The sequence below is a fragment of the Puma concolor genome, chromosome A1, assembly GCF_028749965.1.
Source record: "Puma concolor isolate L17-30 chromosome A1, mPumCon1.1.hap2, whole genome shotgun sequence".
NCBI classification, from domain to species: domain Eukaryota; kingdom Metazoa; phylum Chordata; class Mammalia; order Carnivora; family Felidae; genus Puma; species Puma concolor.
The window spans coordinates 235,206,498-235,232,350 of NC_141667.1; the positions used below are offsets into that span (position 1 = coordinate 235,206,498).

Genomic DNA, 25,853 nt, shown 5'->3' on the forward strand with positions numbered 1-25,853 from the left:
ACACACACACACACACACACACATACACACACGTTATTCTCTTAAATAGCTTCTTTGAAAAGGAGAACCATATACCTTTAGGGCCATTTGCTGTGCAGAATTTTGAGCAGTTTGGAGAAAAAATACTGTTATAAATGATATCAATATCACTATTAAAAATAATATATATTTTAGAACATTATTAAGAGTAGGTGTTTTCAGTATGATCTGAATTGTCAGCAATTTATTCACTTCTGGTTTTGAAGAAAAATGATTATAGTCGTGTGTTGACCACATTGTTACAAACTACATTTGACTAGCAAATCACTTCAGGCTGGCTTTTTAGAAGCTGCCTTGAAGTTCTGTTCTTGACCCTCTATTATTCAACCTTTTAATCAAGGCTTTGCATGGCTACCAAATGCACAAATGTTGCAAACTTGGGAGAATAGCAAGTCTGTGTGACATGTACGATCTTTAATGCCTGCATTTTAAAAGGTATCAGTAGGCCCAAATCAACAAAATTCAAGTTACTAGTGCTCAAAACTGTAAACCCTAGGTGGATAGGAGGGGGGAGGGCCTTTTGTGACATAGATTCACGTGGAAAAGATTGAAGGGTTTGGGTGATCACAAACACCTAACCCGGAGCCTGCCACGTGACCGAGGCTCATAGGTGTTGATTTCCCCCTCGTGGTTGTTTCAGACAGATGAAGAGAGGAATTCTGACTGTGATAAGTGTCAAGAATGGTGCCAACCCCTTCCTCTGACAATATTCTGGTGAATAATTGAAGCTGAGTATATTTTCTCTGTAAGGCTACATGTCCAATGATTCACTATCCTCATTTCAAGATTAAAGTTTAATAAATGTTCTGTGAGTACTGAGTTATGCTTGTTGTATTAGATGTTACACTTGTGGGCTAAGCTAAAGACTTAGAGTGAAACTATAATTGACCTGCTCTTCCTTAAAATAGAAATCACTGGGGCCCCTGGGTGGCTCAGTCGGTTGAGCGTCCAACTCCAGCTCAGGTCATGATCTCACAGCTTGTGAGTTCGAGCCCTGCGTCGGGCTCTGTGCTGACAGCTCGGAGCCTGGAGCCTGCTTCGGATTCCGTGTCTCCCTCTCTCTCTGCCCCTCCCTCTCTGCCCCTCCCCTGCTCATGCTCTGTCTCTCTCTGTCTCTAAATAAACATTAGGAAAAAAATTTTTTTAAAAAGAGGAGGGGGGCGCCTGGGTGGTTCAGTCAGTTGAGCTTCCGACTTTGGCTCAGGTCATGGTCTCGCGGTTTGTGAGTTCGAGCCCCGCGTCGGGCTCTGTGCTGATGGCTCAGAGCCTGGAGCCTGCTTCCAGTTCTGTGTCTCCCTCTCTCTCTGCCCTCCCACACTAATGCTCTTTCTCTCTCAAAAATAAATAAAAAGCTTTTAAAAAAATAAGATAGAAATCACTGATCTGGAATAGGATTGTGACCCTGGAATGTGTCACTTTCCTTAAAATAACGCTCGGTTTCGTTTTTGTAGCTTACGTGTGTTTCATTTGGAAAAGCAAATTCAATCCAGTAAAACTTCAATTTCTGTCCCATTAGAGCTAGTATTATTTCATTAGCACTTGCCTTATGCTGCTGCTGTCTGCACATTGCCCTCCTGATCTCTGAAGTGTGAAGGAGATAGTGAGCACATCTCACTGGAGAGGAAACACACTCACAGAAGTTCTGTAATTTGCCTGGTGACATTCGGCTTGTACATGACAGGACCAAGGACTCTAATTCAAGACTGTCATTGAAGCCCGTGTTCCCAACTACTCTTCTCTACTTGGTGCTAGTCATTGTAAGTTAAGTTTAGGAACTGTGTATATTTTTTTAATGTTTATGTATTTTTGAGAGAGGGGGAGACAGAGAATCCCAAGCAGGCTCCAGGCTATCAGCACAGAGCCCGACGAGGGGCTGGCACTCACACACCGTGAGATCGTGACCTGAGCCAATCAAGAGTCGGACGCTTACCTGACTGAGCCACCCACACGCCCCAGGAACTGTATTTTAAAACATCTTGGGGGTGCCTTTCTTTGTGAACAGTGACTGTATATCATTTTCACAATGTTAGTTTCTTTGGGAAGCAGTATGTGAACATTCCTACAAGTTGAGAAAAGATCGTCACGCTTTGGTCCCAATTCTTTCTTCCAGGTCAACAACTGTAACATCAGCAATGTATCCCACAACTATGCCAGAGCCGTCCTCTCCCAGCCCTGCAGCACCCTGCAACTCACCGTGCTGCGAGAGAGGCGCTTCGGGAACCGAACACACAGCCACTCCGACGGTAGCTCTCCGCGGGAAGAGGTCTTCCCCGTGGTCCTTCACAAACGGGACTCTGGTGAGCAGCTCGGCATTAAACTCGTACGAAGGACGGATGAGCCAGGCGTGTTTATTCTTGACCTGTTGGAGGGGGGGCTGGCCGCGCAGGACGGAAGGCTGAGCAGCAGCGACCGAGTGCTTGCCATCAACGGACATGACCTGAAGCACGGGACCCCCGAGCTTGCCGCCCAGATCATTCAGGTACACGCCGGACGGTCATCCCGGTTGTTGGGCCCTGATTACCTTATGTCAGTGTTTGTTTTCATAGCATGAGAATCCAGGGGATATTTGATGCTTCATGGGGAAATCAAGCACGGCTCCCTAAATCCTTCAAAATGTAAAACGCACACTAGTTTAACTTCCTTACCGATAGAGTCCTTGCTAGAAAACTGTATCCCTGCGAACATGTAGCCTGGCTCTTTATAGAGTGAAGGCTCTACAGTTTCACATGGGTTTCTCATTTGCTCCCTGGGCTCCCCCCAGTCCCAGACAACAGATGAACGTGTCCACATTTAACAGGTGAGAAAAGTAAAGCTGGAAGGAGCTGTGATTCCAAGTGTGACTTACACGCTCTCCTCACTCCGCCTCTGTGCTTCAGGCTCCATACAAATGGGGGGAAAATACTTTTTTTATTAAGAGTAACTCTAATCCAGGGGCGTCGGGGTGGCTCAGTCAGTTAAGCATCCGATTTTGGCTCAGGTAGTAATCTCAGGGTAATCTCTGTGCTGACAGCTCGGAGCCTGGAGCCTGCTTCAGATTCTGTGTCCCCCTCTCTCTCAGCCCCTCCTCGCCTCCCTCCCCCCCCCGCCTCAAAAATACATAAACATTAAAAAAAAAAAAAGAATAACTCATCTCTATAGTGCCCTTTTTTAAAGGAATTCAAAGCATTTCAAACACATCATCACTTGTGTTCTCACAGTATCTCTGTGAAGTAAATAAAGATAGTTATTATTAGAGAAAAAACACATTTTCAATAAGAGCATTAAGACATATAAAGTAGAAAGTCATCCAGAGGAGCAGATCTTCCGGTTCTACAAGCTGCCATGGCATCTGACGATGTGGGTCTCCCCTGCAGCGATAAGGGTGACACAAAAATGTGTTGTTGTTATTTATTTTTTTTAAGTGAGCACCAGAAAACCCTCTTAGATACAGGAAGCCAAGCATTAAATATGATCGGGCATCAGGAATTAAAGCGGGTTGATAGTCACTGAGAAATGCGTACAGTACACAGAAGCAAGTAACAATGACAATTTAAGCTCCTGGGTAAGAACACCCAAGTTTCAATCCCATATAATTTACTCCTTTTCACAAATGTTTGGTTCAGTGTCACGTCAAGAACACACACGCACAGGAACCAAAATACTGCAGTAGGAGGGAGATTTGGGAATGGGTCTTCCGTCACAGACTTGAAGTTTAAACAAATTGGATCCCTTAAAATGTCATCCAATCAGAGGCAGCAGTGGTACCTTCCCCTGTGGGTGCCATCCAGCTGGTGCACCGGTGAGCACGAGTTGTCTGGGGGGGCAGAGGAGGGACTGCTGGCAGGGAGAGGGGAGAAGAAGAAGAAGGTTCACACACTCATGGGGCTTGTTAAAGGAAACAGGAGAATCGCGTGGGCTTTTATGAAGTGAGAAGTCAGGTCCATAAGATGGAAGGAGCTGGGTCGACTGTATATTTCAGGCAAATATCCTAATGCCTAAGTAGGTGGGCCTCATGAAATTTCTAACCAAAACGTGAGAAAAATAGGTGCACGGGTAGAAAATACATTTGAAATTTTTCCTGGTAACATATGATATCTGGAGTTTTATAATCCACATAGATAGTTGTGTCGTATTTTGCGCCATAATTCTCCTCAAACCGTAGAAAACTGAAGTTGCTCAAGTTGTTTCTTTATGAAAAACTGATAAATCTTACTGTTTTCGATTATGAAAATAGCATGTGCTCCATGTCTAAGAAGGAGACTAATGAAGACAAAATACAGAAAATAAAGAAGGAAGTTAAAATCACATTCAATCCGAAGACCCCAAGATAGCAACATTAATATTTTAGAGAAGATCATTCCAAACATTTTTATGTATGCGTCCACGGATCAATAGGGACATTTTACATAGATACTTAACCTGTGTGCTCATCTTGCAAATTCTGAGTTTGCCACCCTTGATGTCCACAGTAGGTTGTAGACTTCTTACCCTGAAAATAGACTCATCATCACATAGCTGTGTAGTAGGCATGTCATACTAAAACGTATTTAATCATTCCCGTTGAAAGACTTTGACTTTTTTTGTTTTCAAGTTTAAGAGATTTTGCTAAACTTCCGCAATACATATTCCTAGCCACAAGGCATGCCACTAATTTGTGAATTATAGGTATTGTCATTTTGAGATCCTGCATTTTTAAAAATCTTGACTTTAGGGGCGCCTGGGTGGCGCAGTCGGTTAAGCGTCCGACTTCAGCCAGGTCACGATCTCGCGGTCCGTGAGTTCGAGCCCCGCGTCAGGCTCTGGGCTGATGGCTCAGAGCCTGGAGCCTGTTTCCGATTCTGTGTCTCCCTCTTTCTCTGCCCCTCCCCCGTTCATGCTCTGTTTCTCTCTGTCCCAAAAATAAATAAACGTTGAAAAAAAAAATTTTTTTTTAAATAAAAAAAAAAAAATCTTGACTTTAACAGAATTCTTTTGCTGTGTTTGAAACCCTGAGGTATTAGGTGTGCAGTCTATTTAAAACTAGCCTAAACCTAGATGTTGGTCCATCGTTTAAAGCCTGTATGTCCATTTCCATCACAAGCCCAGAACTTTGTCTTTCAAGCAATCAAGAAAGATCAAGGATTTGTTTCTGTTAGTGGGTTTGCATTTTCCAGTAAAGGTGAAATACCGATTGTGTTCGGTGGTTGCAAGTGTTACACAGTAAAGAAAACAATTCTGTACATTGAAATGAAATCACAAAGGGGCTTTCACTCGTCACACCTGAAGTGTCAGAATCTTAAATATCAGGATTCTAAACATTCTACTTTGGCATTTATCCTTTAGATCAAGCCCCCAGACTCTGGCCCCCTGTGAAGTGTTGTTCTTTCGGTTCTTTTGAAGAACTCCTCTGAAACTATGTAGTTTACTGAGATGCTTGAATAAGCAAATGATTTGTAGTAGGGCCTTAAAATTGGTTATCACTCACTTTCCCAATTTAGTAACTGAAAATGGAGTGACTTGTTAACATTGCTGACTATAATGATGGGGGAGGGCCCTGCTTTCCACCGCAGCCCCTTGAAAGCAGGCTGTCAGATTTCCCCATGGGAATAATAGTGAACTTGGGAACTTGTGGTCATGACCAAGAATCAGCATCACATAGCTCAGGCCTGTACATTTAAAAGCAAAGATAACATTAGCTTTAACAAATACAATAGATGTGAATCTGTGTTTGAAATATACATATATAAATATAAATAATGGACCTCTAAATTCAAGGTGATAGTCATGAACCTCTAAAGTAATTGAATGTAACATTTAAATGTATGTGTGTGTGTGTATGTGTGTGACATATATATCTGTGTGGCATATCTGTGTGACACAGTATACGATGTATATAAATACTATAAATACTATGAATAATACAGTATACAGTGTATGTAAATACTAATCTTGTTTTACAGGACCTTTGTTATTCTTTTCAGAACTGTTTGAGCTGATGTCCTATTTTTGACTCAAATCTGTAGCAAGCAGAGACAAAGCTGTGCATAGTTCCATTGGTTATTACTCTCAAAGTAGCCACCCTGGAATTTATTTCAAAAGTCACCTGCCTTCTGATTCAGTTTTGAATCAGCTCTTACTTTTCTTTTCTTTTCTTTCCTTTGCGCTCTCCCTCTCAATGCCAAGGCCAATCTTGAAGGGGTTACCCTCCAAGAAATCATGGGGAGATCAGAACATGGGCAGCTTGACTGCTTTGCCTTGCTTATTTCCTTGGTATTTCCAGGGTCGGGGAGGCCCTGCCCAAGAGGTCTGCATGTGGGTGTTTTAACTGCAGAAGGCTTAAAATACTGGTTCCTGAGATGAATTCCCTTCCTCCCCACCAGCAGGTGCCTGCCGTCACCACTCAGGCGAGGCTCCGGCACAGTGATGATGAGTGTATTGAAAATGACACTGCTTGGGGCGCCTGGGTGGCGCAGTCGGTTAAGCGTCCGACTTCAGCCAGGTCACGATCTCACGGTCTGTGAGTTCGAGCCCCGCGTCGGGCTCTGGGCTGATGGCTCGGAGCCTGGAGCCTGTTTCCGATTCTGTGTCTCCCTCTCTCTCTGCCCCTCCCCTGTTCATGCTCTGTCTCTCTCTGTCCCAAAAATAAATAAACGTTGAAAAAAAAAAAAAATTTAAGAAAATGACACTGCCTTCAATTTTTTAAATGAGAAGCATCATTAATGACTGGTGGTTGTGTATGTGTGTTTTCTCCAGGCTAGTGGAGAGAGGGTGGATTTAACAATTGCTAGACCAGGGAAATCCCAGCCTGGTAATCCTGTCCGAGACGCAGGAGCTCAGAGTAGCAGCCAGCATCATGCACAGCCGCTGTACCACAACAGACCCAGCTCACATAAGGTGAGGCGTTGTGTTTGTGTGTTTTCATTCACCTCCCCTCAGAGATCATGGTTGCCATCTGGTAAGCTCTAAATGAGGGCTGTTATTCTGTTGGGAACGGCGAATACAGATGTTTGGGATGTGAAATGTGTGTTTGGCTACCTTGAGAGTCACTCTGTACTCTGAGTTCCTCAGCCAGTAGGGATGGTTTGTTAGTAAGAAGGTCCTTCTGCCAGGTGACTGATGAAAAGTGTTTGATCTTCTAGAAAAACCTGTATTTGTTTGGTCCTGCTTGAAAGTGGGACTCGTCTTGGTTTGCTCATTTAAATGTAACAGTCGGTTATGTGATTGAAAAAGCATAATGAAGACAATGATTGACAAGTCTATACTTAGCCATTGGGCAGGTTGTCTACAACAGAATTGGGTATGTGAATATTAAACGTAAATCGTACATTCTGATAGCCACGTGCATAGTACATTTCTTTTTATGTTATAGCTTATAGGAATACTTCCCTAAATCATTTTAAATTCCCATATGTTGAGCTTTTTGCTTCTTCTTTAATATTTCACTGGATTTATAATACTCCTAGGTCATTTATCTGTGCTGAAGAATTTGGAGACTGTCCCACCTTAGTTGTAGGCATAAAACAGTGGTACTTTACCGCATTCTCAGTTTTATTTACCTCGTTTGATCTTTCATTTGAACCCAACTTCCAGTAGGCCAGGATTTTTAAAACAATGATGTTTTGCAACTGTGCGAAATAGCATATAGGAAACTTCCTATAGTTTTTAAGCAGACCCATAAGTAAGTTTTTATTTAGCGAAGCAGTTTAACTTTACTTAAGGCGAGTGACCTTGGAAGCTCAGAGTTAGCTTAAAGTGGCTTCTTAATGTAAGTACAACTTGAGAGAGTACCTCTGGAATGTCACAGGTGCCCCAAGAAAGCATCGCTTAAAGGCACGAGTATTTTTGGCCCATCAGGTTTATCTGGTTCTCTGAGCCGAAGTACAGACTTGTCCCTGGTCTTTGGTTCAGTTAATACCTATAAGAAATTATAACCACAGACTTGTTCTCATTTCTGAACAGAAAATGAAATGTGTGCAGGAAACCTACAGTTTTGTTTTCACAATGATGGCTATGAAAAGGAGTCACTGTTTCAAATAGGAATTTGAAAAGGAAGTGTTCATATAGCCGATGCTTGCTTTACAAATTATATATATATTTTTTTCCCCTCTTAACTCTACTAATTCTTATTCTTTAATTTTATGTGGCTGTGTTTTTCATAGTAATGCTGAATTAGTTATTATTCTAGGTCCTCCACAAACCTGATTGGTGGGAACAACCACATGAAATATACTTTTAAGCATCAATTTAACAATTTACTACTAATGCACAGCATTTGTGATGTCAAATCCTGATTTAGAAAAATAAAGGTGTCCTAGGGACACAAACGGAAATTCACCAGAACAACCTGTTCAGAGAATAATTGTTGTGAAAAATTAAAGTGCACACTAGTCCACATAGCTGCTTGAATAAACATTCATGTGGTGCCAAGCCCTTCGAAGTTTCATGAAGCATACCAATATAATCTGGGAAGTTTGCCTAAAATGCATACATCTCAGCCACATAGAGGAATAAAACAACCACCTTTAATTGGTTAAATATCTGACGGCCGGAACTTCTCACATAAATGTACTCAAGGCTGACTTTATCTGGGTTGTCTTCCTAATAAACTGGCTCTTGCCCAGTTTTGAAGATGTTGACATAGATTTCATATGGTAGGATACCGCCATGAGGCATTTACAGGTTTCCCACAAGGTCAAAATTTTCTAGGAACGCTTGGCTGTTACTTCAAGTAGTTCCCTTAATAAAATTTCAAGGGGCGCCTGGGTGGCTCAGTTGGTTGAGCATCCAACTTCGGCTCAGGTCATGATCTTGCGGCTCGTGGGTTCGAGCCCCACATCGGGCTCTGTGCCGACAGCTTGGAACCTGGAGCCTGCTTCGGATTCTGTGCCTCCCTCTCTGCCCCTCCCCTGCTCATGCTCTGTCTCTCTCAACAGTGAATAAAGATTTAAAAAAAAATTTTTTTTGAAATTTCGAGCGTGGATTCCAGGACCAGAGAAGAACAGATGGACCCGGAACCCAGGGCTTGATTAACAAATACACACCTGTCAGCTCTACAGAAACATTACAGTTCTATAAATATAATTCATACCGTTCTCTCATTGATATTGTTAGTCATGTTAACACTTATCTTATTATTACAGTTTCTCCTATAGTTGATAAGTGTTAGGAATCTTTTGAAACATTAGTTTCCATTATTACACTTGATAGTATAGTACCCTTGTAGTGTGGGTGCATATAATCAATATATATGTGCTTGCATCAGTTCAAATCCCAGTGCGGCCACTTACAGCTGTATAATTTGGGGCAAGTGACCTGACCTCTCTAAGGTTGTTCCCTCCTCTGTAAAATGGGGCCAACAATAGTATTCATGTTCAAGATCATTGTGAGGATTAAAATACAATAATGCGTGTAATGCCATTAGCTTTACCCACAGTAAATCTTCAATAGGTGTTGGTTACTATTGCTATTTTAATACTAATGTTGCATACGTACACCTTGTTTTTGATTGAGTTCTAATTCAAAAGAAAAGTCATGTTTTAAATTCTCCCTTTCTTCTAGGAGTGACTCAATCATAAGTAGCAGTAATAAATGTCAGTAAAAATTGCTTTTTCCTGAGAACACAGTTTGCTGGGAATTTATTTCTCTCTATTAACTTTTTCAGAAAATTCAGTTATTTCATATCCTTTTAGCTTTTCATGAAGGTTTTGAACATCCATTTGCACCTGCTTCCTGATTGAGCATTTTCATAATCCTATGAGTAAGAATCAGAAGATAGGTCTGTGGCTTATTTCTGGCAATTAATGAAGCCCACACTTTACTTTTGTACTACTCTACTTTTCCTTCAAAGAATACGGGAGAGAGATGGAAATAAAATTCATTGGCTTGTCTTCAGAATCTTAAAACTCCAACGCATTATTTACTTTTATGGAATTGATCATATCTTGGAGGCCAAGATCATTATACAAATGATGTGTTTATTTTACTTTGACTTCCGTATGTCACAGTCCTGAGTGTTTTCTGTCCCATAAATAGTCGGATGAAAATACAGCAGTCCAAAGTTTGACCTTGTGATCCCCAGTGTTCACTGTAGTGTTTGTACCATGAAGAACTGTGTGTTACTTCTATAGCAGGTGATTTTAAAAAAAGACTTTATAATTGCCACAGTATTTTTTCCTTTAGTTTACGCTGTCTTTTCTTCAACTATATATTATTTTATTATCCAGTAAATTTTTCTCTCGTGTTTTAGGATCTTGCCCAGTGTGTTACATGCCAAGAAAAACACATCACTGTAAAGAAGGAACCCCACGAGTCCCTTGGGATGACGGTAGCTGGAGGCAGAGGAAGTAAGAGTGGTGAACTGCCCATCTTTGTGACCAGTGTGCCACCTCATGGCTGCCTTGCACGTGATGGCCGAATCAAGAGAGGTGAGAGAGGGTCTGAACAGTTACATTACATCTTCTCCCTGAATTCAACGCGTGTTTTAAAAAATAACACATGTCTACGATATTTTCCATTAAACATGACTTCTCTGAATCCTTTAAAATGTCCCTTCCATATAAAGCCTCTCTTATTATAAGGTTAGAAAATGCCTAATGTGAAGGAAAATTGCTGAAGTTTGATGATGTTTCCATTATTTTCCAACAGTTACTCGGTTGGATTATTTTATGTTGGAAAAGACCCTCTGAAAGATTTAACACTTCTCACATGATGGCAGATTGGATCCTCTGAAGGACTGTCTCACTAAAATAACAAATATTGCTTACGTAGTAAAGTACCCATGTGGGAGGGGTCTCACAGAAGAGGTGAAGTGGAAGACATTCTTAATAAAAAGGCATAGTTTTAGGGATTAATTCATTTATAATTTCACACTCCGTACCCCACCTTCCATCAGTACCATATAATTTATAGAGGTAGGGATGGTGGTGGTAAAAATAGCATTCTTCATACACTTGGTTTTTTCATTTGGGAAAGTGAGTCTTAATAGCTATTTTTCCAAGAATGAAGTTGGATCCCTACCTCACACCATACATGAAAATTAACTTATAGTGGATCCAAAACCTAAAAGTAAGAACTAAGACTTTTTAGAAGAAAACACAAGCATGAATCTTCATGACCTTGGATTAAGTAGTGGATTAGTCGGTGGTTGTCTCAGATAGGACACCAAAACACAAGCAACATAATAAAAATAGATAAACTGGGGGGCGCCCGGTGGCTCAATCGGTTAAACATCCAGCTTTGGCTCAGGTCATGACCTCGTGGTTCGTGAATTCAAGCCCCGTGTCAGGCTCTGTGCTGACAGTTCAGAGCCTGGAGCCTGCTTTGGATTCTGTGTCTCCCTCTCTCTCTGGCCCTCCCCCACTCACAGTCTATCTCTCTGTCTCTCAAAAATAAATAAACATAAAAAAAATTTTTTTTAAATCCCCCCCCCAAAAAATAGATAACTGGATTTCATCAAAATTACAATTTTTTATGCTGCCAAGGACGCCGCCAAGAAAGCAAAAAGATAGTGAAGGTGAAATGCACAGGATGGAAGAATATATTTGCAAATCATGTATGTGACCACAGACTCCTATCTGGAGGACATAAAGAACTCTTACAATTCAATAATAAAAAAGACAACCCCGTTTTTAAATGAGCAAAGGATCTGAATAGACATTTCTCCAAAGAAGGTACACAAACAGCCAAAAATCCCATGAAAGGATACTCCATGTCAGTTGATGTTAGGAAAATGCACATCAAAACCACTCCCTACCCAGTAGGATGAATAGAATAAAAAAGACAGTAACAAATATTGGCCAAGATGTGGAGAAATTGAAACTCTCAGACGTTGCCAGTGGGAATGTTTTGGAAAACAGTTTAGCAGCTCCTCAAAGTTAAAAACAGGGGTACCTCCTGACCCAGCAGTTCCATTCCTGGAGAGATGAAAACATACGTCCCCCACGGAAATTTGTACATAAAGGTTCGTAGCAGGATTTTTCATAATGGTCAAAAAGTAGAAACACCCAAGTGAACACCAGCTGATGGATGGATCAACAGAATGTGGTACGTCCATGCAATGGATGTTATTTTGTCCATAAAAAGGAATGTAGTATTGACACAAGCTACTGTATGGATGAACCTTGAAAACGTTATGCTAAGTGAAAGAAGCCAGTCACAAAAGACCACGTGTGGTTGCATTTATAGGAAATTTCCAGAACAGGCAAATCTATAGAGACACAAAATAGATTAGTGGTTGCTCAGAACTGGAGAGGGAAATGATTGCTCATGAATACAGGGTTCTCAGGGGAGGGGTCCAAAAATAATGTGTGCTGGTTACACAACAATGTGATTATGCTAAGAATCCTAAAATTGCATACTTGAAAATGAGTGACATGAGTGGTATGTGAATTACACGTTAATAAGGCTGCTATTGTTTTTTAAAAAATGTTATTTGCCCAATTGTGGAATTTGAGGTAATTTTATTTCCTTCTGGTTATTTCAGGTTTTCTAAGTTTTCTACAGTAAGAATGTTTGCTTTAATAATCTGAAAAATAAATGGTGAATTGGGAGAGGAGGATTCTCCATAGGCTTTCTTGGTACCTACAAAACTAATCTTTTCCTTCCTAACCTTCTTATGTAATCCTCATTACCCTTTTTTTCTTATATTATGGCAAGGCAACAGACACTTTTTTTTTTTATTCCTCAAGCAAGAGAAGATGTTCAAATCACAAGTTTCATTTCTTTGTGTAGGCCCAAGGATATCTTCTCTTTACGTATTCTGATATGTGCACACTAAACAAACTTTGTAGGGCTATCTTTATGTATAAAACAGTGTAACTGTAAAATAGAATGTATTAAAAATTCATTTCTAAGAGCAAAGGATCAAATAATTTTCTAATAGAAAAGAACTATAGAAGTCACTAAAGCTCAAAGAAGAGAAATAAATGTGCCCAGGGCCTGTACCTAGCAAAACTAAGTCTAATGATGTGGACTTCCAGTTGAATCACAGTGCCTCGAGCCATACCTTTTCCTACGTATTATGGCACTATCTTAAAGTTTTGAGTTGTTCTGGAATGCTCTCCATGAATTGGATTTTTCCTCAGGATCATAAAAATTACAGAGAAGTAAGAAAATGGTCTTTTACCTCATGTGAGTTATTGGAACCAACCTTTGTTGATTAATTTACAAATAACAGATGTACAGGGAGATAGTCACTCACTGGCTTGTCTCATTTTTCTTGTGTCTTCATCTGAACAGGTGATATATTGCTGAATATCAATGGCATTGATCTGACCAATCTAAGTCACAGTGAGGCTGTGGCCATGCTGAAAGCCAGTGCCGCGTCCTCTGCTGTTGTCCTGAAAGCGCTTGAGGTCCAGGTTGTTGAGGAGGCAACCCAGACCACGGAAGAGCAGCTGAGCACCTTCAGCGAGAATGAGTATGATGCCAATTGGTCCCCGTCATGGGTCATGTGGCTTGGGCTTCCAAGGTACTGACCGCTTTTGACCCTTACGGAGTAATCATACTTACAGCCACTGTCAGTGTGTAACACCATAAATTCACTAATCCAGGGAACGAAAAGGTTTTAGTCTGATTTGCAATAGCAAATCAAGTTACAACAGAAAATGGTAATTTTTCTCAGGTTATTATATTCTAAAAGGTAAATTTAATAATAAGAACTAGGCTAAAAAGACTTAATGTACCTATTTATAAAAATAATAGGGGCATCTGGGTGGCTCAGTTGGTTATGAGTCTGACTCTTGGTTTCGGCTCAGGTCATGATCTCACGGTTCGTGAGTTTGAGCCATGCCTTGGGCTCTGTGCTGACAACTCAGAGCCTGGAGCCTGCTTGGGATTCTGTGTATTCCCTCTCTCTCTGCCCCTCCCCCTTGTCCTCTGTCTCTTTCTTTCTCAAAAATAAACAAACATAAATACATACATATATACATACATTCATTCATACATATAAAAATGAATAGGGGCACCTGGGTGGCTCAGTTGGCTGAGTGTCTGACTCTTGATGTCAGCCCAGGTCATGATCTCGTGCTTCATGGGATCAAGCCCCATGTCAGGCTGTGCACGGACAGCATGGAGCCTGCTTGGGATTCTCTCTCTCCCTCTCTCTGCCCCTCCCCTGCTTATGCACATGCTCTCCCTCTTTCTCTTTCTTTCTCTCAAAGTAAATAAACATTTTTTAAAAAAATGAATAAAGCCATCTGACCATTCCTATTAAGGTTCGTAAGTGGACCAGCCATGAGATTTGGATGTTCAGCCTCTTGCTTTAGAAAAGCGGTCATTTCCCACCATGCGTTCTGATACATGCTTAGACTTCACATGCATTTTTCACCAGAAAAACCAGGTCAAAGTGTGGGGCCTTTCCCTATTCCAGAAGCTTTTCTGAAATCCCTTTCTTAATCCTTTTAGCTCCCTAAAAAGGCAAGGTGTAGAACTCCGTTTTTGCTAGACGTGAGAGTCTTTAAGCCACACTGTTGGGGTTCGAGAGTAGGCGTGCCTCGCCACCTCAGTGAAGAGTTCACTGCTTCCTGATTGTCGCCATCAGGGCATGCTGCAGGGGGTCCGTGTCTGGTCACGAAAGCATTTGCAGCCCCCTGATGATGCTCGTTTAATGATGATGATACTGAGATAGGGAGAATGTGTATTACTGTTTTTGTTTCCAGATCGCTTTAGAGTCGTAATATATAGAAGAATCCTAAAACTGAACTGTGATGACATATTTGGACTCTGAGCCAAGTATGAAAATGACTGCTTTTTTACAATAAAAATAAACAATAAGAACGCCAGTTTCTGAGCCATCTAGCACCATGTGGATTTAATTTTGTTTTTTGTTTTTGTTTTTTTTTAATTTTTTTTTTCAACGTTTATTTATTTTTGGGACAGAGAGAGACAGAGCATGAACGGGGGAGGGGCAGAGAGAGAGGGAGACACAGAATCGGAAACAGGCTCCAGGCTCTGAGCCATCAGCCCAGAGCCCGACGCGGGGCTCGAACTCCCGGACCACGAGATCGTGACCTGGCTGAAGTCGGACGCTTAACCGACTGCGCCACCCAGGCGCCCCTGGATTTAATTTTTAATAACTAGCATTTGTATAGTGCTGTGTGATTTATTTAAAAAAAAGTACTTTCACATAACACCACAAAGCACAAGGATGGTTGGAATTCATCGGTAATCTAACTTCCCGACTTGTCCTCTTGGTTGAAAAAGACTAAAAAGGCCTACAATCAATAGAATTCACGTCTCAGGGGCCTGTAGGGGTCAGTTGGAATGGTTGCCGAAGACACGCTGTCTAAATTGTGAGGTTTCAGCCATCAGAGGGGAAGCTCGTTTATCTTGCTAAATACTCAGCCCTGTCACTCTGGACCTAGCAAGTCAGGAAGGCCCCTTCACGCACCAGTGGGTGAGCAGGTGTCTTCTCCTGCTGTGCGGTGGCCGAGCTGGTCCACACCACTGCGGGTGGACAGGCGGAGACCCGCACTGCGCCGGAGAGCCACTCGCACTGCCCTGGTCCTCCTCTCCGTTTTCCTTACCTGCTTCCCCGGCCTAGTTCTGGGGTCCGCGCTTCCCCCGTTGCATTCCGAGCATCTTCCGGGGTACCACGAAGAGTAATGAAAATTTCAGGTGAAAAATACGCAACACGATAAAGTCTGTTTTGGGGTCCACCTGTATCAAAAGAGTTATCTGTCAGGAGGAGGTCACTATTCTGCAGAGTCTTGGGGGGGGGGTCTCTGTTGTGCGCAAACCTGTATTCGCAAGCACGTGGCAGAAGGGCCACTACTCTGGGTGCGGGCGGCCCCTTTAAGCAGCTCTGCTTCTGACAAGGGAGGCTCCCCCACCGCAATGTGCTAGGAGTGCCCCGGACATCTGCACACCGGACAGAACAACGATTTGTTTTGTGTTGCTGTCATCATTTTTTTGCAGGAGATTCGGAATAACGAAAGTAACCTACGTTCCCCTTAGGTTACCAGGCCAATGCATGGGGACCCTGCTGTATCTTCGAAGTCTTTTTAAAAGCCCTTTCTTATTGGTGAGCTAAGAAACTAGACCAGATTAAAAGTTCTGGCATTTCATAGATCACATGCAGAATTGGCTTTATTAAGAACTGTTTTTAATAGATTACAAACAGGAAGCCTTGCCTTAGAGGACTTTATATTCAATTTTATCTAAAAAGGAAAGATACTTTTTTTGTTGTTTAATTTTTTTTTAACGTTCATTTATTTCTGAGAGGGAGCGAGAGACAGAGTGTGAGCGGGGGAGGGACAGAGAGAGAGAGGGAGACACAGAATCCGAAGCAGGCCCCAGGTTCTGAGCCCGATGCGGGACTCAAACTCAAACCGGGAGATCGTGACCTGAGCTGAAGTCGGACGCTTTACCGACTGAGCTGCCCAGGCGCCCCAAGATACTTGTTTCTTAAAGAGAGATTTTTTTTCTGTGTCACTTAGGTGGAGTTTTTTTCTACTTTTACATTTTTATTCACTGCTTGTTCCCAGATCCATAGAACTCTGAAGTGCCCTATCCTCCAGACAGACGGTCTGGAGCATCTCAGGGTCCCTGGTTTAAAAAAAAAAAAAAAAAAAAAGGTGGGGGGTGGCGGGAGATGTTTTTTGTTGTTTTTTTTCCCTATTTTGAGTTCCCTATTTTTTCAGAGCCTCCCTTAAAATGCATTTTAAGTGAAGGAGGAAAGAACAACAAATAACTCTTCACAGAGATTAAAAAGAATGTTTTCTGTCTTTTTGGGGAACTCACACAATGCTCACTTCTTTCGTTTGAGTGCCGAGATCAGGGGTACCAGACCGCTTCTGTACCACTTTTTTCTAGACACAGATTGTGTGGATACAAATGGATGTCAGCACCGAGGACGTTGTTGACAGTGCAGTGAGCAAATATAGGCACAGAACCATTTTATACAAATGTCTACGGTGCCACTCGTAACCAGGTGTGTTTGTGCGTGCGTGCCTGCGTGCTTGTGTGTGTGGGCAGGTCTGGTATCTTCACCTGGGAAAAGAAGAGCGAAAAAAGTGGGAGAAACTCCAGTCCACCTAGGACTCGCTAGAGAACGGGTTGTCGGCATAACGTATCGGGAAGGAAATAAAGCAGCCCGTCTTACTTCCCAGGCAGTGACAGCATAACATGCTGTGGAGTTAGTTACAGCAGAGGAGAGCAGGGTATAAAAGCCTCCACGTTAATTTTTTCCTGATCTTTCTGTTTATTACAGCGCCCTTCACAGCTGCCATGACATAGTTTTACGAAGAAGCTACTTGGGAAGCTGGGGCTTTAGTATCGTTGGTGGATATGAAGAGAACCACACCAACCAGCCTTTCTTCATTAAAACCATTGTCTTGGGAACTCCTGCTTATTATGATGGAAGATTAAAGTGAGTCTTCATTATGTCTGATCATGTGATTCAGCTTTACTGTGATGGGCGCCATCGTGACCAGGGGTCAACTCCCAACCCAGCCCGTGGGCTGTTGTAAATAAAGTTTTAGCGGGACGTGGCTGCGTTCGCGGGTTCGCGCGTCCTCCGTGGTTGCCCCTGAGCCACAGCGGCGGCGATGAGTCACTGGGACAGAGACCGTGTGGTTCACAAAGACTAAAATATTTGTTTACTAACTGGCCCTTTACGGCAGCCGTTGGCCAGACCAGATCTAGACTGAAGCATCACTTTACCGTCTTGCCTCCGATAGCTCTGTGATGCGAATCTAATGACAGGAGCCAAACCTGAGTCATCTGATGAGACACACTGTGGTAGGACAGCTAGCAATGAACAGTCATTCCACACATTCCCCCTTAGGTCCAGTCCTGTCATTAGATGACTCTGCTCTGTTTTTCTCCACAGCACTTATGTCCACCTAACATTATATTTATGCAAGCTCCGTGACGGGGGGGTGGGAGGGACTTGGTTGCCTCTATTGTTATATTCCTGGCCGCGACAACAGTGCCTTGTATATACAGTAGGGTCTCGGTAAATATTTGATGAATGAACGTATGATAGCTTACCGTGTGCCAGGCACAGTGCTGAGTGCTTGCGATCGTGTTATGGAACCTTCCTTCTTAACAGCCCTGGGAGGTCAGTGTTGTTGTTGCTATTTCCGTTTGATAAACGAGGTAACTTAAGTGCTGGAAGGAGAAAGAAACTTGCCCACAGTCAAGCAGCTAGAAACGGTCGACTGCGGTTCGCACCCAGGACTGTGTCTCCAGGGCCTTGGCTGGGAACCCTCTGGAAGTCCTCAGCCGACCTCGTGCAGCCTCTTTCCTTTTTCAAAGCTCAGGTGCAGGGAGAAGAAGGAGGGGTCACGTCAAGAGATCCTACGGACTGAGAGGAGACGGGTAACGAAGCTCTTAGTGCTTAGTTTTTGAGGGGAGGGCCGGTTCTTAAAAAGTAAGTGTTGACGTACCAGACAGGGTGCCACACACATGGAGAGCGTATACCGCTCACAGAGAGAAAGTGCCATTCACGTGATCTGGCGAAAAGTTGTCAGGGTCAGGATGCTCTTGATCAGGCTTGTGTCGACAGAGATGGGGGAACATCCGTATTTTAGGCGGAAGCAGTAGGGGCAACGTGAATTAACCATCCTCTTCGCTAGGTTACCCCACCAGCCTGGGTCTCAGAAGTTTACTTTCCACCTGCTACTGAGGTAGCTCACAATAAGCTGGCCTGTTGGTGCTACAGACTAAAGAGGAAAAATCATAAAGGATACAGAGGCCTTCAGATTTGTCGTCCATTTGTGATGATCCTGTCAGAGCACAGTAAGCGTCCGCAGCTGACGGCAGCCGAAAGAAAAGGAGGTGTCCGTCTTATTCTCGACGCGATTCAACCCTGGGACGTAGGCACTCTAAGAATGAGGAAAGAGGACGGTTAAAATAATAAGCAATCCCCTCGGGTGCATTAGTTAGTATTTCTTAACAGGGCAGCACGTTTATTCTCCGAATTACATTTGGCTTAAGCTTAGGCGAAAATTACTCTGCTCGTCCTCAAAGCCACTCGGCGGCTACAGGAGCGGTGGGCGTACAAGTGCCCTTGATTGGCAGGGGCAGGCCAATCTAGGCTGAAAAACGGCCCCGGGTGTTTTGCAAGGTAGATCATATGCGCTCACCGTTGACAGCGAATGGTTACGCGAAGCCGTGAATTTCACGCTTAAGAAATCTCAGGCTAACGTTGTCTGATCCCATGAAAATAGTTAACGGTCCGTTTCTGTTTCTCTTTGCCCAGATGTGGAGATATGATCGTGGCGGTCAACGGCCTGTCGACTGTGGGCATGAGCCATTCTGCGCTAGTTCCCATGTTGAAGGAGCAGAGGAACAAAGTCACTCTGACAGTTATCTGCTGGCCTGGCAGCCTGGTGTAGGTTCCGAAATCGGTTCCGAGTCAGGCCCCTTCCTTGTTTGGGCTTTGTTCACTAGCCCTTGTAACAAGTTCCTGTGCTTAGAATTCAGACCCTCCGTCGTCAGAATGTGACCTAACATGACCGATGAAGTCTTCCCAAACTGTGACCGGGCCAGCTGCATCGGAGGACCGGTGGTAGTTCCTTGGGTCCACGCGCCCCAAGACTGGGATCAGGGAAGCCAGTGGCAGTAGCATTTGCTGGGCTGTAGCCACGGTGCCACAAACGGATCCCTGGAGATGGTACCCCTCCCCCATTTTTTTCCCTTCGGTGCCAACATTTCAAAACTTCCTACCGTTTATAAAGTGATTTTTCTGACGTATTTTACTTCTACTTTAATCTCTTAGTACTCATAGATGACGAAGACAGAAGTCTGACGCTACTGAAGAGCTTTCTACAAGATAATGTACCAATAATTAGAATGCTAGATAATAAAAGATCACGTTTTCCAGGGACACAGGAGGTTGGGAGGTTAATTACAGTTCCGTGCTGGAGACAGTAAAACCAGCACTTACTTAAAGAAGTCCAAAGGCATTCAAGATTCATCTCCAAAGGAATGTTTTGTTATGCAGGAAAATTTTGGAGCGTTTTTTTGCTGAAATTCATTTTCTAGCGTTTGTATTGTACTTGTCAGCAGTCTTGACCGGACATGCTTTCTGTGATTGATGCAGTTAAAGTAGATAAAGATAAAACCGTATTGCTATTCAATACGCATTCATATATATCACAACTCAGTGTAGAAGGTACCCTAGCTTTATTTCATTCTGAGACGAGCCTTGAGTGTTTTAGAAACCCTTATTTTTTCCCTCCATTGTTTCTCGTGAACTTAACCATTTCAAGAAAAAGCCTGAAAAGTCCTGGATTTTTATCGAAAATAGTAGGTCTTAGATGCTTATTATCTTTCAGTGAGTCCTTGATCACTAGGCTATCTCTTGTTTTTCCTAAACGTTTCTGAAAACTACGACCAGCCCGTTTTGTTCGTCCTTCACTCCACGTGGTTGTCCTTTGGAAGAACCCATAAAGAAGCGAGTAAGATAAGAAATATCTTTACCTTGCTAATATTATGCATACTTGAAAAAAGTTTCACTTAGGAACCTAGTTCAGAATCTGAGCTCATTTACAAGTGACCTCTGTAATAAATGGTATTGTTTATCAGAGAATGTATTTCGAAAATACTACAGTATATTATGAGCATGACCACTTGATTTTCAAGCTAGCAGTTGCATTGCTAGGGCTTTATTGTGGCTGTAGCATGTCCCTGGTTATTCCTGGTAGCTTTTTAGTGATTTTTTTTAAACCGATCTCTTTTGGATAAATAAGAAATGGCAACAATAATTGCTACCGATTCGTTCAGCCCCTTAGCTACACTGTGTATGGTCACCATATAACCAAGATACAGTGGAATGCCCCATACAGTATATTACTGTTATGTGATGATTGGCTTTTGAAGCAATTTGGTATTGACGTGCTTTGATATTCTAATCGGCATGGAACAGGTCTGTCTGTTGGGTTTTTTTTTTCCTGCTCCCCAGATAGAATTTTATATCCTACTTGGCTATTTTTTTAAACATTTTGTAAGAATGCATCATTTCTTGGGGAGCGACCATCCATCAACAAATACCCTAGTGGCTACTTTGTTACACATACAATACTTACCTTGAACCTGGGGGTATGATGAATATTTTGGAAGAAGGCACTTTTTTTCAACGTTATTTTTATCACGGAAAATCTCGGCCTCGGCTGAAGCCAGTTTGGTTTGATTACAAAACGCGACGGCTTTTGGTCAGAATGATATTTGGCGCTGGAAACTTGTTCGTAATTTATCGTTACTGTTGAGATATTTGAACTTTCTCATTTTAAGCATAAATAGTTCAAATATTTTGATTTGTTCTGTGCCTTCGGTTTAAATTCGTTCAGGATTTCTCAAACGTGTTTAATGGTGTGATAATCATCCAGGATGGAAATAAAAGTCATCCTTTCCATGACAGTGACATTGTCTCTTTTCTGGAGCAGCAGATAGTGACTCCGTATGCCATCCTTTTATGTGTTCACGGCACCCCTGTTGCCGTCACCGCACCCCGAGCTTCGAACCTCAGAGTTACAAGTCCACCTTCTGATTCTTACTCCTGTAGGCACAACACGTTGATCCCTGTTGATCGTTGGACATTTTGCCCACACGGTAGCTCCAGATCTGTGTTGCCCAATACGTGTGGCTACTGAATCCCTGAACAGCGACTGGGCCATGTATCAAAATGATGATACCTTGGATATACAGGCTGATAGAAAATATAGTATTTTTTTTAACTTTTATTTTTGGTGGGTTTCCTGCCCATCTTTTTCTATGCATTTTTTCCGGTCTTATTGAGAAAGAACATACATCTCTGTGTACGTTGAAGGCATACGGCATGATGGTTTGGGTTTACATACACTGTGAGGGGGTCACCGCAAGAGGTTCAGCTAACCTCCGTCTTCTCTCACCGACACCATAAAAAGAAAAGACAGAAATTTCCCCTCAGGATGAGAACTCTCAGGATCTACTTTCTTGACCGTTTTCTTGTATATCACACAGCAGCGTTAGCTGTAGTTGTCGTGGTGCACATAACATCCCTGGGACTTTTTTAAAATGTTTGTTTATTTTTGAGAGAGAGACAGGGAGAGGGAGACACGGAATCTGAAGCAGACTCTGAGCTGTCAGCACAGAGCCCGGCGTGGGGCTCGAGTTCGCGAGCCTCGAGATCATGACCTGAGCCTAAGTGACACACGTCACCGCTAAACCCACTGAGCCACCCAAGCACCCCTTAGGACTTCTTTATCTCGTAACTGGAAGTTTGTACCTTTCGACTGCCTTCCTCCAAGTCCCCCTCCCCTTACCCTAAAATATCTTACTAAAATTGATTTCACCAGTTTATTTTTGCTTTTTTGAAATTTATTTGGAGAGAGAGCATGAGCATGTGCAAACACAAGCAGGGGAGGGGCAGAGAGGGGGGGGAGAGAATCCCGAGCCAACTCCACACCATCAGCACAGAGTCCCCACACGGGGCTTGATCCCAGGAACCCTGAGATCATGATCTGAGCTGAGATCCAGAGTTGGACGCTCACCCGACTGATCCACCCAGGCACCCCTTTTTACTTTGCTTTAACGTGGTTATCAGAAAATTGGAGATTACTACGTGGCTGTGCCTGTCGCCTCTATCACAGCACTTCCCGGACCAGGCGGGCCTGACCTGCTTCCTGGCCTTCCGAGGGCTTTGCTCATTACCTGCATTAAAGAAGAAAAAAATGTAATCAAAGAAAACTGCTCCCGATTTCCCGGTAAATTAAGTTCAGATCAAGGGCCGTGCGGTCTGACCCCTAATCGGGTTTTCTGGATGGCTCTGTGGTCCCATTTACCCTCTGTGACTCCGGCGGGCTCCCCACGCCCCCAGGTCCTGCTTCTGAGGGCTCCCTATTGCAGCCCTGTGATGCGATCCCTTCTGTGCGTGGCCGCGGCGTCCCATGTCGGGTGTCCCATATCGGGAGGCGTCGCTTGGATGCTGCTATCTCTAGCTTTCTCTGGCTCCTCCTCCCCGCTTTCAAGAGAATTACCCTCCTCGTGAGGGTGCCTCTCAGCAGGCCTCCGTGTTTGCTTCTGTTGTGGCTCTGACCTAACCACCCTCACAGTTGCGAGAGCCACCTTGCAGTTCTGAGTGCGCCCACACCCCGGGTCTGCAGCCCGCGCTGTCTGGGGACTGAGGGCCCCTAACGTCACTTCTGCAACACGGACATCCGTTTTCTCGTGCGCTTCCCTACCCCCCTGCTCTCTCCGGTCTGAACTCTTACCGGTAGCTGTTCTAGACCCTAATTTTGGTCACTGCCCTGGTTAGGGATCTGCAGGGAAAGGTCACAGCAGCTTGGCGCGGCAGGAAAGCCCCTTCCCGCCCCGCCCCCTGCCCGCCGCTCACCTCGCTTCCCCCACTCCTTGCCTCCTTTGTACACCATCACCACCACGCCCGTGCCTCCGCAGGCTGACCTGGCTCTCGTGGCATCACCTCCTTGTGGGAAATCCTTACCAACCTCCAGGGCAGACACTTTTTACTCCTCTGAAAGGTTTTGTTAAATTATACTTTCGTGGCCACGGATATGTACGAGGAAGAAGAAAAACTTGCCAGGTAGGTGCTCGATTACCCCTGCCTGTAGCAACCTTTAAAATTAGACACTAGAAATCAGAGATTCTATACCTTCCAGAGAGCCCAGGGTTCTCTAGACGGAGCGTGTAGGCCTCGTGTCCTTTCTCTGTCCCAGGATCCCTTCCAGGACGCCACACGACATCTAGTTATGCCTCCTGGGGCTCCCCCCGGCTGTGCCGTTTTCTCAGACTTTCCTTGCTTCTGAGGATCTGGACGGTGTCGCGCACCCGCCAGGGACACTGTAAGACGCCCCCCGTTGGAACGTGCCTGCTTCGCTTTCTCGTGATTAGACAGGGGCTGTGCGTCTGCGGGAGGAAGATGGCCAAGGTCAAGGGCCATTCTCTCATGGCCTAGCGACGCTGCATACTGTCAGCGTGACTTGTGGCTGTTGGTGTTGACCTTGCCCACCTGGCCTAAGAGCAGTGTTCGTCAGGTTCTTCTCCAGGAAAGTTGCTTGCCCTTCTGTCTATACCGCAGTCGTTGGACAGAAGTCACTGTGCACGGCCCACATTTAAGGTGTGGGGAATTCCATCCTCCAATTATTTTTGAGCTGGTCGGGGAAATGAGGGGTCTCTGGTGCTGCTTAGGGAGGCCATCTGGGGTGGGAAGAAGGGAATGTCGAAGATCGAGAAGGGTTGTTCCCTCAGGATACCGCACGATATGAGCAGACTTTCAAACAGCGGGGGGGGGCCGCGTGCTCCAAACGAGCCGGCGCATTTCCTCGCGGAAAGACAACGCGGTGTGCAAATTCTGTTCGCTCTTGCTTCCGAACCGGGTTTCTGGTCCCTTGTACAGGAAAGCGGGCCGTTGCTTTAGGACTCCTCAAATGGTTGAAGCCTGCGATAAGTGGCTGGTTTAAATCTGAAGTCAACAAACCTGACTTTCAGCTCCTAACGGTACTTGGCTCGTGCATCACGCCCGAAGCCCCGCCCCCCGCGTTTCAGGACAGCAGAGTCCCATCGATTCCGAGGGAACCAGTTGGGAATGTGAAAGCTCCGAGCTGCAGTGAACGTGGCACTTTCTATAAAGACTAAGCGTCTTGCATCAACATTTAAAAAGGGAAAGTGGGGTAGCCACGCTGCATGCTGGGGTGTACTCTTTCCGAGTTGCCTTATGCACCTGCAGAACGCCGGTGCACATCCCAGGGCCCGACGGGGCTCTCTCCCGTGCAGCCATCGACATGAGAATTCACCCAGCACCTACCGTGTGCATGATGCACAGACAGGCTCCGGATCACTTCTTTGCAACACCGGGTTGCACCTTTTCGTCCTTCGGGCCTCCCTCCGTTTACCTGTCTTTGGCGATAAGACCGCGTTAGGTCGCACAGCAGAGGGAACTCCTACCCAGGCCCAGGCGAACGAGTCACGAAGTGAGCGCCTGTTCTCTTAAGTCTCTCTTCTCGGCCTGCAGAAGAAAAGGTTTCAACGCCCCGGGGGGCCTTGCTGGAAAGCTCTTGCCACGGCACAGCGCAAATCCACTCCGTTCAACTAGGCGAGCAGTTGATTTCTCTGGCCACGCAAAAGCTCTTTAGAAGTAAAGTTGGACGTGTGAACCCAGCGCCCACCGGCTGTGAAACGCCCAAGGATAGAAATGGTAAAATGTAATATCACGGGAGTAAAAGACAAGCCCTCCCCACATGCGGCAGAGGGCAGGCCTCCAACCAGGGGAAGGGTGGTGGCGTGCGGGGTGCTGCAGGATTTCCATCTGCACTCCGGTGACTCCCCTGCACATGATGCTTTGAGGCGGGGCTGTTTTGCAAACTTCTACGGGGCCTCACCTTGTTCCTCAAAAGTCTGCAGTTTTAAGGGTGAATCCAGTAGCAACCCCTCCTTGAATTGCCCAAAAAGCGATCACCGGTTCGAGAGGTCAGGTGAGAAATGTCTATCGCTGAGGCTGCCATGTAGAGACGCGACAGCTGTCCGGTCGGTGTCGGGGTTCTGAGAGTGGAGGCAGCTGTCAAAAATAAAGGACGTCCGGGGGCGCCCGGGGGGGCTCGGTCGGTTCATGATTTCGGCTCGGGTCATGAGTCAGTTCACGAGCTGGGAGATAGTGACCTCCGCTGGGCTCTGTGCTGACCGTCAGGAGGCTGCTTGGGATTCTCTCTCTTCCTCTCTCTCTCTCTCTGCCCCTCCCCTGCTCGCACTCTCTCTGTCTCTCTCTCTCTCTCTCTCTCTCTCTCTCTCTCTCAAAATAAATAAACATTAAAAAAAAAAAAAAAGCAAAGAGAGAAAATCTTGTCTCACCCACAACTCTGCAAGAACGGAGGATCATGGGATGGGTTGAGTCACAACCCGGGACGGCGACCCTCCCACCG

The 25,853-nt window shown here is 44.5% G+C and overlaps 1 protein-coding gene across 4 annotated transcripts in view; it reads left to right on the forward strand.

Annotated features, from left to right (window-relative positions):
* Positions 1-21,360, forward strand: part of LNX2 (ligand of numb-protein X 2) — an 81,342-nt gene extending 59,982 nt beyond the window's left edge. For 3 of the 4 annotated variants that reach the window (XM_086714658.1, XM_086714644.1, XM_086714650.1), the window contains exons 5-10: positions 2,150-2,518; positions 6,751-6,891; positions 10,244-10,421; positions 13,234-13,465; positions 17,207-17,365; positions 19,202-21,360. In XM_086714658.1, coding sequence (XP_086570784.1) covers positions 2,150-2,518; positions 6,751-6,891; positions 10,244-10,421; positions 13,234-13,465; positions 17,207-17,365; positions 19,202-19,337 — 1,215 coding nt within the window. In that variant the 3' untranslated portion in view covers positions 19,338-21,360. The remainder of the gene's footprint in view (positions 1-2,149; positions 2,519-6,750; positions 6,892-10,243; positions 10,422-13,233; positions 13,466-17,206; positions 17,366-19,201) is intronic. The other variant, XM_086714659.1, reaches the window with a different exon arrangement.
* Positions 21,361-25,853: the final 4,493 nt, after the last annotated feature.